We start from the raw sequence: 21,380 nt of genomic DNA on the forward strand, positions 1-21,380 counted from the left end.
CCTATATAATAATGACCACCTTATCTATAAATCTGTGTCAGCAGAAAGCTGATCTGAACTGCATGTGCAGCTTCTCTGTAAGTGAGACAGACACACCAACTTCTGTGTGAACAGTAACTTGGTTGCTCTATAGATCTTAGCATAACATGTGTACAACAGGAAGTTTTCATAGAGAGAATACACAGGAACAGGAAGAAGTAAACCACACAGGGTTACAGGTCAAACATGACATCACATTGCTAAGCAACAATAGACCCTCCCTGTAGGTTGTTTTTCCAACAATCTGAGAAAGTTATCAAAAAAGGAGAAGAGAGGGGCTAGAGAGGGGAGATAGAGCCCAATATCTCACATTACCTGTTCCTAGGGTTGCCACCTTTTAAAGTAATCTTTACCGGCAGGTGGAGGGGGCGGGGTTAAAAGGGTGGGGCCGTGACGATAAAGGGAGCGGGACCGTGACACGCTATTGGCTGCCCGGGTCGTGACGTCAAAGGGGATGGAGCAAAATGCGTGAATTTGGCAAGAAGCCCAGGAAAAAAGGTAAGTTTGGAGCAGGCTACGGGCTTTTGTTAGGTGTATTACAAATTTACCGGCAGCAACATTGCCGGTAAATTTGTAATACCAGCCCCGGCCTTGGCTGGTGTTTTACCGGCTAGGCCGGTAAAATACCGGCCAGGTGGCAACACTACCTGTTCCCGATTCCAGAAAATAGAAAGCAGTTAATATTAAGAAATATAAATAATATAAAAGAAATATCGGTTAGGACATGTTTTCCAAATGTTTTTTGGCATATTTTGAGGGGGTTCTGCCTAGGATTTGCCACCTTTTCTGAAAAAGATTTGCCGGGGGGAGGGGTAGCAGGCGTGAAAGTGTGTGGGGGGGAACCACGCAATGTGCTGCAAAAGAGTGCGGAGCAACATTGCGTGAAGACTGAAAAAAAGGTAAGTTCTAAGCAAATTGGGGGCGGGCCAAGGGCTTTTTTTTAAGGGTATTACAAATTACCGGTAAATTTGTAATACCGGCCCCAGCAAGTGTTTTACTGGCTTTTACTTCATGAATATACGGACATGTATACTGCACATTATAACAAGTGAAGGAAACTTTTTCTGACACTCAGATCAGTAGCTCTTACCACATGTATTTTTCAGCAACTTACTTTTACTGATAGGCTACTAAAAAAAGGGAACTATATGCATCCGAGATGTACAAAATGCAGTATCATTCAATCAAGAGCCTACAGTCTAGTTTCTAGCAATTCTAAGGCAGTGGCCCTGGTTAAGTGCAATGATCTCCCCTTGTCTTATCGTAAAATCTTATCACCTTGGTGAGTAGTACTTTGACCATAAAACTTACACATTTTATTAGAGATGCATTAAGGGGATTATTTATCAAAGGCCAAGTAGTTTTTTCCATGACAAATTTATTTTTGTATGTTCTAAAAGGTCTAAAAACCTCACAAAGCTCTAAAATTCCACCTTCCACCAGGCATGTCCAAAGTGCGGCCCGAGGGCCAATTGCGGCCCTTTATCAAATTTACACTGGCCCTCAGCCTCCATCATGAAATGAAAAATAATGTGGCCCCCCAATACAGTGTGATCAGGGATCACGTAGATGTAGCAGTAATATTTAGGTAAATTAGTGAAATGATCTGCCACTTGGTGTATACTGCTGCCTGTGTGCTAAAGGTGTTAGCAATAGACATGTACTGGCACATAGTGACGCGCCACTTTCACATAGTTTACTGTACTGGCACATCACTACGTCTATTGCACCTTCAGCCCTAAAGACGTATGTGAGAGCGGCGCGTCTCTACGTTCCAGTACGTGTCTATTACTAACACCTTCAGCACACAGGCAGCAGTATAGACCAAGTGGCAGATCATTTCACCAATGTGCCCAAATATTACTGCTACGGCTATGTGATTCCTTGTTTAAAGGAGTTAAATGATGTTAATTGTTCAAAGAATGCCAGGCTAAATGGTCGGCCCCCACACATTTTCACAACACCAAATCTGGCCCTCTTTGCAAAAAGTTTGGACACCCCTGCCCTAAATCTTACATCAGCATAATAATGTGCTAATCAAGCAGGTTACACTGAAGCCAAATGGTGGGATATGTTGTTCATAATTTCTAGAGAATGATCTATAATTATAAAGAGTTGAGTGAATTACAGTTCATACCTACCTGAATAGGTTCACTCTATGTTATTGGATGGTGGGACTGTATTACCCTTGAGGATTTTAATGCCAGAGAATTTCCCTACCACTTGAAGTTGAACCAGCTACATAGAGGAGCAGTGAAACTTTATCAAGTGCAGTTGCTTTATCTCCACTAGATACTGTATATCAATTGCCTGGATGCAGGGTTGGACTGATGGGTGCAGGGCCCACTGGGGCACCGCACCCCCCCCAAGAGGCCCCCACACCCCCTTACAGGGGCCACCGGGCACCTGCCTGGAGAGAGATCAGCGACCTGGGGAAGCGTTGGCAGGTTCGGGTCTGGGCCAGCAGGGCCCATTGGGTTTTTTTCCCGGTGTCTCACCAACCCAGTCCGACCCTGCCTGGATGAATGAAAATCTTCATAGACTAAGGGGCAGATTTACTTAAAGGTGAAGTGGCAAACGATGGCGCCAATTCACTAGCATTACCGCTTGCAGGGACTTTGCCGATTTACAAACGGGCGCAGGCATGACTTCGCTAGCAAAAGAGAAAGATGATAGTGGTGATTCACACTCTATCGCCAGGCAACTTTTCGCTCTGGCGAATGGACGTTACTCCGCAAATTCACTAAAATGCGTATTTTACTGAATGTTACCTCTTTCGCCAGACTTGCCTTTGCCAGCTCAGACCAGGCGAAGTGCAATGGAGTGCATAGATATTCCTCAATCTTCTGTTACTTACATCATATTTGGAAAAACTTCTAAATTCAAAAAACGCTGGCGTCTTTTCCTCTATTCAGGGTGATAGGCTGCAAAAGTCCTAAAAAAATATTTTCGTGTAACCGGTTTCCCCCATAAATTTTTTAACATATGGAACATTATTTTACAGTGGGCTCATGTGTAGGGCATTATAACAACTCTATTGACTTTATTAAGGGACACGTCTACTTAGTGTAAATATAATGTATTTAATGCAACTTGTAACAAAGTCTTCCATTCAACTATAAATTTCCAGCCATATGCAAATTAGCCTGAGCGCAAGACCTCTAACGAATTTGCACTAGGCAGAATTGAACGCTAGCGCATCTTCACTTTGATTTGCTCACAATGCCAAAGTAACACTAGCGAAAATTCGCCAGCGTCCGTCGGCCAGGACTTTTAGTAAATTAGCATTGTCCCAGCAGATTTTTGTCTGGCGAAGATTTGCGATGGGCGCGAAGCAATCACTGGCGACTTTTCGCCCTCGAGTAAATCTGCCCTGTAGATGGAAGTTTTGGGAATATGGGCCTTGTGCCAATTCACAGACAGCCATAAAGTGTCATAAAATAACCATAGTTGAAGATAAAACCTATGCTTGTGTGGCCAGCTATATAGCATACAAATCTAGATTTGATACTGAGATTGCAATGGCAGGGATTGTGCAAGATTTTCTAAGCCCAAAATTTTCAAGCAAGAGAAGCTTTTTCTTAAAAACAATGATTGTCACGCGAACGGCCAAACAAAATCTCCAAATGGAATTCTTGGGTAGTCATAGGAGTAACAAAATTGCAAAGTTGTAAAAATAATGAATTCATATGTCTATGGCCAAAAAATGCATGTGCATTTTTAAACCACTGTCACAAGCAGTTACTGGAGAGACAGGGTTTTCAGATACATCACTGTTACATGTACCTTTAGCCTATCTGGGTGATCCTTCATACTAAACCTCAAATGAGAATTTAATGAAATTAAAGGCATATACATTTTTCTGTGGTTTACTCAGACTAATCCCTTAAATCAGACAGTATATGCAGCCAGAACGGAAAGGGAAACAGCTGTCACATGCAAGAATAAAAAAAGGCACATTTTTCAGAAGAAATGTTAAAAATTTTTTTACACAATATTGTACCTTGTTATGGCAAAGAAACCCAATAAACAATGCATTGAGGTTGTATTGTGACACTGTACCTGTAACATAGTATACTATATGAGGCACCCCTTCTAATTACTGGAATGTTTGGGCCTCGCTCATAACTGCCAACACAGGTGCCACTACATAATACAGGACCTTTTATCCAGAATACTCAGGACCTGGGGTTTTCAGGATAAGGGGTCTTTCTGTTATTTGGATGCCATTATTTATTAGTTGGGATCAAGTACAACATACTACTGAATTATTATTTTCTTAAAAGGAAATCAATTTTGAAAATTTTAATGACAGTTCTGTACTTTCTAGTTTTTGGCAGTTTAGGGAAGGCTCTTACTATAACAGAGCATTAATTCCCCATACACAAAGTGATGGGTTTCTGGAGATGGAAATGGAAGACTGGCCTACACAGAGCCCTGATTCAAGCTAAATGAACCTCTGGGATATCAACTGTAAAACTAGGCCTGACCCCACAACATCGGTGCCCAGCTTCTTACATATGAGCAGAAGCAAATTCTACCAACAATATTCCAACATCTAGTGAAAGGACTCCTCAGAAGAGTAGAGGGTAAAGACGATTTGAAAGGTGCCCAATTTCATAATTTACAGTACAGACTAGGTCTCCTAGGGCCCACCACAGAACTCAACAACATGGGCCCACTCTCACAGCAATCAGATATAGATAGTGCCAAAATATGTTATATTATTATATAGGAGGGGCTGATGGGAATTCACCTAGGTTGGGGCACAGTAGTTGCTTCTGGTAGGCCAGTCTGATCCTGAACTTTATACTTATACCCTTGGTTTTTGGAATGAGATGTCGGGTAGGTAGGTGTCAATAAAGTATTGGCCATATATTGTATTCTGTAGTCCCCACCTTCTGTAGACAGGATACAACAATTGGGCTTCCTTTGCTGTAACAGCGTGAAGTCTGGGAAGAAGAAAGTATATGGTTTCTTTCAGGGCAGAGACACACGTGAAGATTCGGTGAGATTAGTCGCCCCATCGACAAATCCCCTCTTCTTCGGGGTGACTAATCTCCCTGAACTGCCTTCCTGTCGGCTAGAATGTAAATCGCCAGCAGGATGGTACTCGGAGCTCTTCCTATCCCGAAGTCGTCCGAACTTCCTAGTGCCATCCCGCTGGCAATTTACTTTTCTAGGCAACAAATCTCCCCGAATCTTTGCGTGTCTCTGCCCTCAAACAGAAATACTTGTATGACAAGCTCCTTGATCAGCACAATACAAACAAATGAACCGCTGCAATGCAACTGCTAATATGGACATACAGTACCAAGATTTTCGGCAGAAATCAAGGACATCCCCACACATTAAATTCTTGTATTTTGGCTTTATAAATAAATATAGGTCAGTGGTGCTTACAAAACAGAAGACTCCCGCTGCATAAAACTTCCCATACATTCCATTCAATGTAGGATGTGGCACACCTAAATATTGACCAGTTCATTGTGAGATGCAATTTTACAGCCTGCAGTGTTGGAGGCACATTTATCAATGGTCGAAATTTTGAATTCATGTGAGTTTTTAAAAACTCCCCTAAACTCTCATGAATTCAAAATTCGACCAATCAAAATTTATTAAAAAAGAATGGAATCGAACCGAAAAAATTTGATTAGAATTTTAAAAACTTGACTTGAGTTTTTTCTCTGTAAAAAAACTTGAATATCAGGAAGGCTGCAAACAACTCCAAATTGATCCCTGGACCTCTCCCATTGATTTTAACAGCAATATTGCAAGTTTTAGGTAGTGAATAGTCAAATTTGAGTTCTTAAAGGGCCAGATTATGATAAATCTCAATAATTGAATTCTAATTTTTTTTTAAAAGCTCAAATTGAATTTGAATAACTTCCTAGTCGAATTTGACAGTTTTGGCCATATATTTTCAATTCGACCCTTGACAAATCTGCCCCCTAGTGTTATATTTTACACTACATAAATGTCAGGAATAAATGTAGCCTCGTTTGGGTCGACATTTATTCTTTACACACAAACTTTAAAGAGATGAAATCTAAACTAGAAGAAACATTTTGTTGTTACATTTAGAATTTTACGCAAACATTTTTAAAAATAGGGAGTATAGGCTAGGGCCACACTGGGCAGTGAAGACAGGGAGGGTGGTGGGACAGATGAAGAACTACTGCTATCCTAATGGCTTCATGGCTGCTCAAAAATGAAGTTTAATAAGGCTTGCAAACCCATATGCTGCACACTATAATACACTGAAAACATTTTGAAGGTGACCAAATAAAAACAGGTTCGAGTACAACATTACAATGGTTAGGAAAGCAGTAAAGGAGAAATCAATCCTATCCTGGTGCATCCGCAACCGACAGGTTAAAACAAAAAAGCCAACAATACAAACCAGTCTTAAAGGAGAACTAAACCTTAAAAATAAATATGGCTAAAAATGACATATTTGTCACTAGCCTAAAGTTTCAGCTTCTCAATAGTAGCAATGATCCAGGACTTCAAACTTGTCACAGGGGGTCACCATCTTGGAAAGTCTGTGACACTCACATGCTCAGTGGGCTGCTTAGGGGTCGTCGCAAATTAGCAAGCAGATAATGAGTTTGGTCTGTAATATAAGCTGATGCTACTGATTATTAAATTGTGATGCAAGTTGCACTGGTTTCTGTGCTGCCATGTAGTAATTATCTGTATTTATTATTAATCAGCGATATATTGTGACATTTATATTCTATGTGTACTGTCGATTGTGAGTGGATCCCTAAGCTCAGTAAGTGACAGCAGCACAGAGCATGTGCAGTGAATCAGCAGAAAAGAAAATTGGGAGCTACTGGTGCATCTTCAGAGACACAGATCTTCCGTGCTAAAGGGCTGTGGTTGCCTTGGACTGGTACAGAAGCCCAAAACATAAATCACCTTTAAATAAAAATGAGGTCGCCATAAATATTAAGACTTTTTGACTCACACTACATTAATACCAGTGGTCCACTGCAATCACTATATAAAGTGTACATACTAAACATCACAGGCACGGTGTGTAATACTCAGGCAGTGTGTAACAGCACATCTACAAATAGCTGACGGAAATCCTTTTTATAGATTAATAGAAATGTAACTAAACTGCTGTTTTACTGGGGAAATGCTATACATTAAGATGAGGAAGGGAACACTGCTGATATAAACAGTCTTTAAAAAGACAAAATGCCATAGCAGTGACGTTTCTCTAAATGGCAGCAATTTCACGCAAATAATCAGATCCCAGCATTTTATAAGTCAAGTGAAAATGGGTCACTGTGACTTGGGCCAAAGTGATTATGTTGAGATGTGACAGAACTGTCTAAGGAAGGCACATTAACATGGGCTGGAAGAAGTACATAAGGCAGAACAGTTTGAAGTAATTCACACAGATTTAGTGAGGGGAGGGATTACAGAATATTGCAATTTGTTGAAGTCCATTCAGTAAGTAAGGCTCTTGCAAGAAATTAATCACTAAGAATCTCCAATCTCCAATTTTGCACAGTGGAGTCAGTATCAGGCAGCCGAGGTGCATTATACTTCTTTCTTTTTGAGAATCAATGGACCCACATTGTCTCCCGTGAGCTCGTTGTGCTTGTTATGAGATCCATCACAAACAGGAAACTGGAAGGAGAAAAAAAGATAGAGAGCATGGATTCATTCTGCTTTCTGGCAGGCTGTTGTTTATCCTACTCAATGTGGGAACTGGATTTTACTATTGAGTGCTGTTCTTATATCTACCAGGCAGCTTCAGCCATTGTTCTGGTGTTAGGCTGCTGGGGAAGGAAGGGAGGTGATATCAATCCAACTTGCAGTTCAGCAGTAAAGAATGACTGAAGTTTATCAGAGCACAAGTCACATGACTGGGGGCAGCTGGGAAACGTAATTTTTGCCTTGAGAAAGCTAATAAGCGAAACGCACGTTGGCGATCAGTTGCTTTATTTGGCTTTAAACCTATTTGAATTTTTAAGTTCGGTTTGGGTCTCTTGCGGGTGTGGGGTTAAGTGACCACTACTAATCATTTCTTTTTGGTCTCTCCAACACTTCCTTCAATTCTAAGGGGCCATGGATTTGTGGCTTTTAGGTGTAGCTTAGCCTCTTTCAAGATCAGGGCAAGTTAAAATACAAGGCCACAGTCCCAGTCCTTTCTCCTACTCTGTGCTGTCCCAGGTCTAGAAAAATAACAGGCAGTAAGCTTTTGGTACAACTCCACCATCTATATTTTCCAATTTCTTCAAACTACTCTATGTATTTGAGCATTCTGGTTAAATAATCGATCCTAATCATCAGTCACACATTTGAAAATCTTAGCTAATTAATTACATTCACAGATGTTCATTAAGTAATCTATTGATATTTATTGAACTGACTGCACTTTAATCTTGTTATTATCTAAGATATGAATTTTGAATGTATTTATAATTTGGGTTATTGTATCCTAATTAACTACAATTAGCACTTTACCAATAATTAAGTGATCTTTTTTATTAATTAATAATGAATTTATGAACTGGATTAATTGCACAGCACTTTAGGTTGTTCTCTAACCTATGAGAATCATTGACTTAAAATGATTGAAAATTGATTGTAAATGATTGCAGAAACCTTGATTTAAAATTGTCACAACCGGCACCCAATACCAGAACAAGTGCCAAGTACCCTGGTCTCGGCTCGGCTTCACCAGTAGTGTGACCACGGCTTCGGGAGGAGCCCTCAGCTTACTTGGGTGCCACCTGGACTTAACGAGGGGTACAAGGCGAGATGTTCTGACTAGCAAAGGGGCACAGCTGTTAGCAGAGTCTTTTTGGGTCGGGGTCACAGTACAAAGGATTAGGCAGAATCGTAGTCAGGCAGGCTGGGTCGAGGCAGGCGGATAGCAAGGATCGTCAAACAGGCTAAGGGTCAAAACCGGGTGGTCAAACAAGGGGTTAAACAGAAGCGTTGTCGAAAGCAGGCAAAGGTCAGGATCCAGAAGTAAGAATAGTCAAAATAGCCAGGCAGGGGTCAAAACAGGTTCAGAAGATAACAGACAGATTAGCACAAGGCTCAGGAGCACCAGGAAATTCAATCCTATCACGGGCAATGACAAACAGTGGGAATGCCTCTTTAATACTTTTAAATTTGGCGCCATTGCGCGCTGACGTCATTACGCCAGCGCGCACGCGCCTTTAAATCCGGAAGTGCGCGCGCGCACTAAGGAAGAGCCGACGCTAGAAGAGGAGCAGCTCGGCGGGCGTCCCCACAGAGGGGGCGGCAGGCGTCCCTGCCGTCCCCCCACTAGACCACCAGGGTGAGACTTTGTTACAAAAATATAGAGAAGGTGAATATTTTTTTAACCACTGAGTGGTGCAAAACTATTTTCTGAGTGACCCATTGCTACCTGATATGTTAGTTACAAGCAGGGTACTTTTCTCTTAAAATATTCTTTAGCAACTAATTAACTCTGACAACTGTCAGACCTCAGCAGTAACTAACAGGATAATATTATTTCTGTTAAATAAGTCAATAAGGGTATCCCCCTATTCCTCTTCTTAGGCGGCTGGGAAACTGACAATATGCATATTGTATACGTCAGATTTCAAAATTAAATATAAAATCTGTTTGCTCTTTTGAGAAATAGATTTCAGTGCAGAATTCTGCTGGAGCAGCACTATTAACTGATTTTTTCCCTTTAAGAGATGTCAAAACTCAATGTGCATTGCTATAATCAGAGTGTATAATTAAAGGTACATTATTGTTAAAGGAAAGCTATACCATAAAAGAACAAAATGCCATATTTTATATATACTGAAGATATTGAACCAGCTTAAAGGTTCAGCATCTTTATATTAATAATGATTCAGGCCTTCAACTTTTTCGCAGGAGTTTCTCATCTTGAATTTCTAAGGAGTGTCTGCGACACACACATGCTCAGTGTGCTTTGAGCATCTAAGATTAGGGGTCGTTGCAAATTTAAAAAGCAGGTTTGCCTGTCATAGAAGCGGATGCTACAAGGCTGATTATTAAATTCTTATGCTAATTGTGCTGGTTTCTGCATAATCTGAATTATTAATTAGCCTTATATTGATACATTTATATTATATACATATTCAGTATATTGTGAGTGGGTCCCTAAGCTCAGTAAGTGACAGCAGCACAGAGCATGTGCAGTGAATCAGCAAAAAAGAAGATGGGAACTACTGGTTTACTTTATTTTTCCTTTAAGAGTGCAACAATGCACCCCAGCAATACTATGAGCAGCCCACTATACACACAGTGTATCATCTTCGCTAGGATCCACTGACATGTCTCATGGAAATATGGTTGGTATCTGCCTCACATGAAATTACTAGGGCTCATCATCAATATGAAGGGAGGTTAATAGACAGCACATGCAAAGCAGTTCTCATTTAGCGTAGTAAACATGCAAATTAGCAGGTGTCTGCAAGAAGGTGTGCAGCAGTAGCAGATCATTTTGAAGGATTGTACAGTATTTACAATGGGCTTAAAACTGGCCAAAGATGCAAAGATACGACGGTTCGTATGATTTTCGGACTGTGTGTTGAGTGTTCCGACATTTTTCATACCATGGTAATCAGTCGTTCACTCGATAGGACAGGTTAAAAGACAATATCAATGGGAGATTGTGTCGGACATAACTTTCTTACGATTAAGGTCTGTCAATTAATATCCTGAGCATTGTGTGATTTTGTTCTCTTTGCTCTCTACTTTATATTAATCTGAATGGTTAGCTGCAGGTCAGAAGATTGGAATGGATGTTTGTCCGATATAGCCTAATAATCTGCAAATCTATGGCCAGCTTTACGGGGAGTACAGAATGTCTGAACAAGAAAAACAATTCTTTTTGTCAGTACTTAGATGCGCATTTATCAAGGGTCGAATTTTGAATTCATGTGAGTTTTTGTAAAACTCCCATGAACTCGAAATTCGACCAATCGAAATTTATTATAAAACTCTAATTTTTTAAATTTGGGTGAATAGGATTGACCAGAAAACTGGAATTGAATTCGATTTAAATTTTAAAAACTCGATTCAGGTTTTTTATCCAAAAAAAAAATTCTTATGTCAGGAAGGCTCGAACAACTCCAAATTGATCCCTGGATGTCTCCCATTGACTTAAACAGCAATTCATCAGGTTTTAGAAGGAGAATAGTCAAATTTTAGCTCTTAAAAAGGGCCAGAGTATGATAAATCTCGAAAATCAAATTTGAATTTTTTGTAAAAACTCGAATTGAATTTCAATAATTCCCTAGTCGAATTTGACAGTTTTGACCATAAAAAAATGAAAATTAGGATTTTGAATTTTCAGTTCAACCCTTGATAAATCTGACCCTAATTTTTTTTTTTTGAGAATAGTTAAATTGAGTTGAAAAAAGACAAAATCCATCAAGTTGAACCCCTCCAAATTAAACCCCAGCATCCATACACACCCCCCTCCCTACTTTTAATTAAATTATATATACCCATATCTATACTAACTATAGAGCAGGGATCCCCAACCTTTTTTACCCATGAGCCACATTGAAATGTAAAAAGAGTTGGGGAGCAACACAAGCATGAAAAAGTCCATTGGGGTGCTGAATAAGTGTTGTGATTGGCTATTTGGTAGCCCCTATATGGTCTGGCAATCTCTGCTTGGCACAATACTTAGTTTTTATACAACTAAAACTTGCCTCCAAACCTGGAATTCAACAATAAGTACCTGCTTTGAGGCCACTGGGAGCAACATCCAAGGGGTTGGAGAGCAACATGTTGCTCAAGAGCTACTGGTTGGGGATCACTGCTATAGAGCTTAGTATCACAATAGCCTTTGATATTATGTCTGTCCATGAAAAATCATCCAAGCCATTCTTAAAGGCATTAACTGAATCAGCCATCACAACATCACCCGGCAGTGCATTCCACAACCTCACTGTCCTGACTGTGAAGAACCACCTACGTTGCTTCAAATGAAAGTACTTTTCTTCTAGTCTGAAGGGGTGGCCTCTGGTACGGTGATCCTCTTTATGGCTAAAAAGGTCCCCTGCTATTTGTCTATAATGTCCTCTAATGTACTTGTAAAGTGTAATCATGTCCCATGACAGTCTACCCTCATAATTTAAGTCTTCCATCCCTCTAACCAGTTTAGTTGCATGTTTCTGCACTCTCTCCAGCTCATTTATATCCCTCTTAAGGACTGGAGTCCAAAACTGCACTGCATACTCCAGATGAGGCCTTACCAGGGACCTATAAAGTGGCATAATTATGTTTTCATCCCTTGAGTTAATGACCTTTTTTATGCAAGACAGAACTGTATTTGCTTTAGTAGCCACAGAATGACACTGCCCAGAATTAGACAACGTGTTATCTACAAAGATAACATGTTTAGTGTATAACTTGCATTTATATTATTTTTGCCAAAGCATAACTGAAAAAAAGTTTTTATTTCCAGTGGACGATCTGAAAACAACTGAACTGAAAAAAAGTCTTAGAAGGTTAAAAACCCCAAAATAAAGATTTGCCTTATAAAGGAGAACCTTATTCTAAGCAACTTTTCCATATACGTTTATTAAATTTTTTCAGTGATTTCAATGTTATTTGTAAAAACAATTGATATTGAAAGCATCATTTGCTTAACTCTTTGTTGTTAATTTTTAAACAATGTTGCAAAAGTCACAGTTCCCCAGTAAAAACAGGTCTGTTAATCAGCTGCCTAGTCTTACATTGTATCAACAATCTTAGACATCAGGGCAGAGAATAGAAAAGGGACAGACAAACTGCTTTTTCAATAGCAATACATATACAAATAACTTAAAAAACATAAATGTAATGAGTGTGTATTGCAAAGTTGCTTAGAATTACATTTTCTTTTACTAGACAAATCTTCCCTTTAATGATGGGAAGATACGCTGTACTTACAGTCTTAGAGCGCCAACATCGACAATAGGCAGCCTTTGCTAAGTGCAGATCCTCGATGTTTATCTCATTTACAACCTTTGGGTTCTCCTTCTGGATCTTGAGATTAATTAAGCTGTCCTTTTGCTGCTTCTTCTTGAGTAGGAATGGTCGAATAGCAAGGTATCCAAGCAGTGCTAGGACACCAAGGAATGGTAACAATCTCAGCCATTCTGAAACTGTAAGAAAAATAAAAACACACACTCTTGGGGATCTCAGATTTATTTAAAGAAATATGTTTAGACAAAAAAAAAAAAAACTACAACTAAGGGCAATTATTTGTATTATTTAAACGGTTAAGCAAAAGTACCCTCTTCTATTTATTACATCTACACCCCAGAGGTGATTGGTTGATCTGGTTACAATAACAGCAGCAGCATGTGTACCTGTCAAAGTTAAATGGCTTTCAAAGGGGTGGTTCGCCTACTTTTGGTATATTATAGAATGGCCAATTCTAAGCAACTTTTCAACTGGCCTTCATTTTTTTTTTTTTTTCCAGTTTTGTTATTATTTCTTCTTCTGACACTTTCTAGCTTTCAAATGAAGGGTCACTGACCCCATCTAAAAACCAAATGTTCTGTAAGGCTACACATTTATTGATATCGCTATTTTATATTACTCATCCTACTATTCAGACTCCTATTGATATTCTAGTTTTTTAGTCAAATCATTGCATGGATACTAGCAACCAGATTGCTATAATTGGAAACTGGAGAGCTGCTGAATAAAAAGCTAAATAACTCAAAAACCACAAATAATAAAAAGAAAAAATGAAATCCAATTGCAAATTGTCTCAAAATCACTCTCTACATCATACTAAATGTTGATGCATAAATATTGGCACTATATTAAGACATGATAATAAAGCAACTGTTCAAGCAGCTAGGACTTATAAGTTAAAATTTTGTCGGGTTATGTAATAAAAGGCACTAAATTTGCACTGGGGCAGTAACCCATAACAACCAATCAGCAGGTAGAGTTTAATGGTCACCTGTTTAAAAGCAAACATCTTATTGGTTGCTATGAGTTACTGCTCCTAGGCAAACGTAGTTCTTTTTATTACATATGGGGGTAAGACTTTTAAGAGAGTGAAAAGAAAAAGAGAAAGAAACTGGAGTACCCACACAAACTCTTTGCCTATTGTATCATATTGTACATACATATACACACAATTAAAGGGGTTGTTCACCTTTGAGTTAACTTAGCGTATGATGCAGAGAGGGATATTCCGAAACAATCTGCAACTGTTTTCTTAATTTTTTTTTAAGTTGTGTTTTTTGAGTTATTTGGCTTTTTATTCAGCAGCTCTTTGGTTTGCAATTTCAGCAATCTGGTTGCTAGGGCCCAAATTACCATAGCAACCATGCACTGATTAGAATAGGAGACTGGAATATGAATAGGAGAGGCCTGAATAGAAAGACGAGTAATACAAAGTAACAAAAACAATAAATGTATGGCCTTATAGAGCATTTGATTTTTAGATGGGGTCAGTAAACCCCATTTGAAAGTTGGAAAGAGTCAGAAAAAAAGTCAAATAATTCAAAAACTATTAAAAAGAAACAATGAAGGACAACTGAAAAGTTGGTTAGAATTAGCCATTCTATAACATACTTAAAGGTAACTTAAAGGTGAACCACCCCTTTAAATAGTCATCTACATAACCCAGCATGGGGGCCAGGGGTGGTATAAGGACCAAAAGCTTCTACATTTTCAGATTCATTATTTGCAATATAAATTATTGAAAATTCGTAGTAAGGAATAGCAGGAGTGATATTAAGGGGCATATTTATCAAGGGTTGAATTTCGATTTGAAAAAAACGTTGAAATTCAATTTCAAAAAGACCAACCAAAGTGAAGTTGAAGTTTTTTTTGGGTCGAAGAGATCCGTATTTGGCCGAATTCTAATCGTACGATCGAAAGAATAGCGCATTCGATCGAATTCGATTTGAAATTTTTCCCCCAAAAAACTTTGATTTCTCAAAGTCCACCAATTGACTCCAAATAGGTACTAGGAGGTCCTCCATAGGCTAAAACAGCACTTCGGCAAGTTTCAGATGGCGAATGGTCGAAGTCGAAGTTTTATAGAGACAGTACATGATACATTTCGATATTCGAATTTCGAAGTTTTTTTCAAATTCGAATGAATTTGGACTATTCCCTAGTCGAAGTACACAAAAAATAGCTTGAAAGTCTAAGTTTTTAACTTCGAAAATTCACCTCGACCTTTGATAAATCTGCCCCTAAGGGCCCAAAGCTCTGCAAAAGCCTCTATGTTTTTGGCCAAGTTCTATGTGTGGTATGAGAGAGCCATTAGTTGGAGAGGGGAGTGGTCATAGAGTGTTTGTGGGTAATAGTAACAGTAATCTGTCAGAGGCAGCAGATCAGGAGTAACCAAAGCCAAATCAATTCTAGAGGGATTTATGGGTTTTGTGATTGACATGAGAACACCAGATGATTTTTGTATTTCTATCTCCACAACACAGAGGCATGGAAGCTTTCCAGCAGGCTAGTTTGGTAGGTCCTTGAGAGGTAGAGTTGGGCCCATGATACAGAGCTGGATGGGGAGAAGCCAGCTATTTTGGTTTATTTAGTTAACTATATCAAGGGAACATGGCGGTTTTACAGTAGTGGTTGACCAGTCTCAAGGGTATATTTGCAATACTGGCTTACAAAATAATAAAGTGCCCATAATCGTCCTTAATGATGTTGCTGTGTTCAAAAGAGAAACTTTTTTAAAAGCAATGATATTTTAATTGCTTTAAAGGGGACCTGTCACCCTAATAACTAATTCCAAATCCTATTTTATCATGTAAGTCAAGCAAAATAAACTTTAATTACACTATATAAATTATTTTAATCTTGTTTCCTTCCGTCTGGGAATTCATAATTATAGCAAGCAGGCAGGCGCCATTTTGTGGACCCTGTTATTGAGGCAAGACTTGCATCATCTCAGAATCTTGTTTGTGCACCAGAATGGAGGACCTGATATCAATCCCCATGCCCTGGTTACACAATTAAAATGGTCAACAGAGAGGGGGAATGTGGGGAAAGCAGTGACATCTAGGAAGTGCTGAATGGAAAGTGAAAGTAAATGTCTGCACCCGCCTCTATGCCTAAGGCATAGAGGGGCAGACAATATTTGATTGACTGCTGAGATTTTTAACTGCGTTTACAACTATGAAAGCTTTAATAATAAAAAAAAAAATTGGATTTCATGTTCACTTTGAAAAGGACTTTTATTATACAGTTTTTTTTATGTCTGGATGACAGGTCCACTTTAAAACACTTTCATTCCTTGCTGTTACTATTCCTTTAACATTTTTTCAACAACAGATTTTTCTGATTGTTTTTGTTCCCACAAAATATAACTTATTCTATGTAACTGGGCTATATTGTAAAGGGTCAGTATAGTCCTATGTTTTTTCTTTGATTTTCATTTTTTTTTTTTTATTTGTGGTGTGTGGTTATTTGTGGAGTTATTTAGCTTTTTGTTCAGCAGCTCTCTAGTCTGCAATTTCAGTCAGATCCACATTACCCTAGCAACCCTGCACTGATTTGAATAAGAGACTGGAATATGAATAGGAAAGATGAGCAATAAAAACACATTTGTAGCCTTTTTTTATATGGGTTCGGTGATCCCCATTTGAAAGGTGGAAAGAGTCAGAAGAAGGCAAATCATGAAAAAAAAACTATAAAAATAAATAATAAAGACCAATTGGATAGTTGCTTAGAACTGTCAATTCTATAACATATTAAAAGTTAACATCAAGGTGATCCACTCATCCATTGTAGAAAGTGCAAGGCATTGTGGGAAACAGCGTTTCGATTGTGAATGTAATTTGGGCAAGCAGCAGCACAGAGTATAGTAAACTGTTCCGTAGATCTATGTTATACATGATTTATATTTGTTATAAATGTTCAGTGAGTTTAAAGTGAATTGCATGAAATGGCAGCTTTCTATTCTCTGCAGTGCTTGCTCTGACTTTTGAAACAATGTAGCAGACTCCAGCTGACAGGCATGCAAGGATGACTTCTGCTACATTGTTTCCAACCACAGGACCTGCAGCGCACAAACTGACAGAAAATACTTTTTTTTAAATCAATTAAATTTATTGCAAAGTTGCTTAGAAAGAGATCTTCTAGAATTAAGCCAAATTAAGTTTTGGGTAGCCACATTGTCCCTCCAGGACTGCTGACCTTATAGTGCTACAGAACGCTGGCACGTACAGGGCACAGACTGACCCAAGAGCTGACAATCCTATTTTTGTTTAGTCCCATGTGGCTCTGCGTTCCAACACGTATTATACAAATAGAGAGCGCACTGTTGTTACATAAAGTTCTAAGCACAAGCCTCTGGCACAGGGTGTATGAAAGCTGTTACCTGTCAGGCGGATAAAGCCCGCAATGCTGTCTGGGATGGGTAACCTCTTCAGGTAAGCAGGCAGCTGCACCTTAATCACCCGGGCTATGCTCTCCAACACCATTCTAACTCCTTACGATGATTACTTCAATGGACAGGCTTTGAGGAAGTTCCAATACCAGTGCCATGTGACCAAAATGTAGGCGGGAGTGGGTGATGTCACTTAGGGGCGTGTCTAACTCCTATCTCTGCTGCCTGCTTTACTGTACCATGTGACAGCCTGGCAGAGGGGTTGCTGGGGGAATGTGTTCTGCGATAAGTATAGAATTGCTGGCGGAGCACAGCGTGATATAGGCAGGAGTTGAGGTGTGATATGAATAGGGCTGCTGCTGGGACTGCAGCTTTTAATGTACAAAAATGGCTGCGCACCGTGATATCTGTGCTGCTAGAGGGACGCTGAGTAATATGTACAGCCGGGCTACTGAGGAAGAACGCGGTGTTACATATGTAGTGAATTGAGGGAGCACAGTGTGTTCCATTATTAGGTGGCTGCTGCTGGGTAAGGTCTGTGCTATCAGTTGAAGACAGCTGGCACTAGAGCAGCAGTAAAGCATGATGAGCTGGTATGGGTGCACGTTGCGACACATTCTGGGCACAGGAGGGAGTGGTGAATGGCAGGGAAGGACATGCTAATCCTTAACAGGTTGCTGCTGTGGGATCATGTGAGAGGGCTGTGTAATCTAGTGACTGCTTGGTTACCAGTGTGCATCAATATTAGACAATAGCAGGGTACCCATTAATGGGCAGCTGGGGTGAGGGGTGCAGAGATGCCAACCTCTCAAAATGATTTTACAGCAGATCAGCTACATGCTGATGAAAATGTAGGTGTAATTGGGGGGGGGGAATTGTAAAAAAGGCAATAATGGCATAAAATCATGGGAGTGTTGGAGTGAGGGGTCCAAAGCCAGGTAACTCCTGGGTCGTTAGCTGAAATGTATGGCAATGTAAAATACATAGGGATGCTAATGATAGATTACAAAATTTGATCAAACATTAGGCTGTTGTGGAGCATATTAATGTAGGTACAGAAAGAGGCAATGGTGCACTGTGACCCACAATACACAGAGGGGCAGCATGGCAACAGGTAAACTGGACAATTTGGAGGCACCTCAAGCAACTGCTCATTTTCAGGACAAACATGATTTCAGGACAAATATATGATTTACATAGTGGGCACCCCTAGGCCCACTGCCGTTCGTCGCCCCTGTCCCCTCCCCTTTATTCACGCAAATTTTCATCATCTGGACTGGAGCAATGGGGATTGGTGCATGGGAAATTAAAAAAATGATTGTATCTCCAGCACATACCCCCTGTTTTTGCACCAATGTGGGTGTGGTTGGGCAGCATGCCGCCCCCTAAAATCCTGCTGTCCTAGGTGGCCTTTCCACAAATCCGGGCCTGCAAACGTACATTTTCACATGGAGTTTCCTCTGCATCTAGCTCCTTTTCTGACAGATGCACTGTTGCATTTTCCCATAGGTCCCCATAGGCTTTCTAAGTATTTTTTGGTCGAAGAAAAATTGTTCAATCAATGGATTAAAATCCTTCGAATCGAACGATTCGAAGGATTTAATCGGTCGATCTAACGATTTTGCGTTCAAACTATTTGCGGTAAATCCTTCGACTTTGATATTTGAAGTCGAAGGATTTCCATTCGGCAGTCGAATAAAGAGGGTTAATTAACCCTCGATATTCGACCCTAAGTAAATTTGCCCCGAAGTGTTTTAATTAATTACCTTTAACTATTCTGCCTTCATTGCCTCAATAATTGCATTACATGTATGATTCAGCCTAGACTTGTGGAGAATGCCTCCGATGTTCTCCCAGTTGCCAGATAATGTAGTGTCGATATGAGTCTTTGTACTGGTGAGATGACCTGCCTCATACACGTATTTTGTTTGGTTGTGGCTGGTCGAATTGCTTCAAATAAGTGTTTGAAACGATGTGTGGAGAGTCCAGACATTTTTCGTCCGGCTTAGATCGGTCATTTGGTCGATAGGACAGGTTAAAAGATTACTGTTGGCTGCCATTAATATCTCTGCATGTATTGCCGATCGGACAATTTTCTGTGGGACACTGTCAATAGCTTTTGTCGGACATAACTTTCGGACGGTTGCTGTAGGGGCAGAACATGGGCTGATCTGTTCTTTTACTACTTTATTTGATCTGAAAGGTTAGTGGCAGGTCTGGAGATGGGGAAGTCCGATTGTTCGAGGATTTAAAGTACTAAGTTGGAATGGGCACGGTCGGTCTCAATGATCCCACGTGCATCTGTAATAGCTATGGATCTAGACTATAGGGCCTATTAATCATGCCGTGTAAAATAAATGATAACTTTTATAAAACTGTGTGTTTTCTTTTATGCCACCTGCTGTATTTTATGCAGCTATTTTATAGCATTAAATTTGTGGTGTAAACCAGTTCAAGTAAATGAGGAAACTATAGATGGCAAGTATGAAAAAAAACTGGAGGATAATATAAAAGCAGCTGCTTTTATACTACTTCATAATTTTACAAAGCTTGATAAATACAAAGTTTTTTCCATTGTGATACCTGTTGATCAAATGGTGATGTATTTGGTTACTGCTTTTTTATACACAGCAGAATGAAAGGACCTTTATATTTCATTTATTGGCTATCTACCTCTAGTTCTGTACAAATGAATTCACATTACAGTATATATTGATGCAAACAAAACCTCCCTCCACTCCCTACCAGGTGGGATAAACTACATATATGTTATTCATATTTCCAGTTTGCTGTTTATTTATATGGGAAAAAAAAGATATTTTCCCCTGGTTACCCATTTTGAAACATTTTTCAGTTTAATTTTTTTAATATATCTGTGTTTCCAAAACTGAATACCACGCTGAATTATTTAATCATTGATATATATATATATATATATATATAGTGATAGAATGCTGATGCACACCAGGATTTTCTTTTCAAAGTTACTTTATTTAATCGACGTTTCGGTCCACGTCTGGGACCTTTATCAAGTCTTGATAAAGGTCCCAGACGTGGACCGAAACGTCGATTAAATAAAGTAACTTTGAAAAGAAAATCCTGGTGTGCATCAGCATTCTATCACTATATAAGTCATTCTGTCTTTGCACCCAGGTGAAGTTTTTTCTAAGTGTGTGCTCAAGCCTTCATATATATATATATATATATATATATATATATATATATATATATATAGATATATTCTGTATATTTACAGAATTTTCCCTAAATCCAAGCAATTCCCATACCTATTTTCCCTAAAAGAACATCACATGAAAAAAGTTTCCCAAGAAATGCCCACAAAATAAGAAAATATGAACAGTTCTGTAAAATCAACTGGCACTAAAGAATTTATTTTAAAAATTATACTGAAAAGATAAACAAAAAAAATAATCTGTTTTGCCATGGAAACAAGGCCAGAACTAGCGGCAGGCAGATGAGGCAGCTGCCTAGGGTGCAATAATAGGGGGAAGCTGGGCAGCTATAGTACCTCTAAAATAGTCTTCTGCCTACAGGGCCGCCGTCAGGGGAGCACAGAGGGTACTGCTGTACCAGGCCTGAAGGGGGCCCGGCTGTGCTGTACTTTTTAAAATAGCAGGGCCCCCCTTGACTGTGCTTAAGCCGTGCCGCCTCTCCTGAAGTACCAAACAGCAAAAGTCACGAAAACAGCCGAAATTAAAGCCCTGGAGCGGCGATAAGACCTGAAGTCATGAAAACAGCCGAAATTGAAGTCGTGTAGAGGCGGAAAGACCCAAAGTCATGAAAGGAGGCGAAGTTGAAGTCCTGAAACCACGAATTCAATTCTACTGAACACCAATGTGTGTGTGTGTGTGTGTGTTTTTATTATTTTTTTTTTAAATCCCATCCCCTGGCCTCCAATGTATTATTTTCATACTCTATAGGCCCCTGCCACCAATGTTTTTTTTAAAAAAATATTCTTTGGGGCCTCCAATTT

At 39.5% G+C, this 21,380-nt stretch overlaps 1 protein-coding gene across 1 annotated transcript; it reads right to left on the reverse strand.

Annotated features, from left to right (window-relative positions):
* Window positions 1-6,241: 6,241 nt before the first annotated feature.
* On the reverse strand, window positions 6,242-17,519 carry cisd2.L (CDGSH iron sulfur domain 2 L homeolog). Its single transcript, NM_001089751.1, is given in 3 exon segments — window positions 6,242-7,686; window positions 12,961-13,175; window positions 17,378-17,519. Coding segments are annotated over 3 exon segments (408 nt in total). The 5' UTR covers window positions 17,481-17,519; the 3' UTR covers window positions 6,242-7,596.
* Between the last annotated feature and the right edge of the window lie 3,861 nt (window positions 17,520-21,380).

This window comes from Xenopus laevis, chromosome 1L (genome assembly GCF_017654675.1).
Source record: "Xenopus laevis strain J_2021 chromosome 1L, Xenopus_laevis_v10.1, whole genome shotgun sequence".
Lineage (NCBI taxonomy): Eukaryota > Metazoa > Chordata > Amphibia > Anura > Pipidae > Xenopus > Xenopus laevis.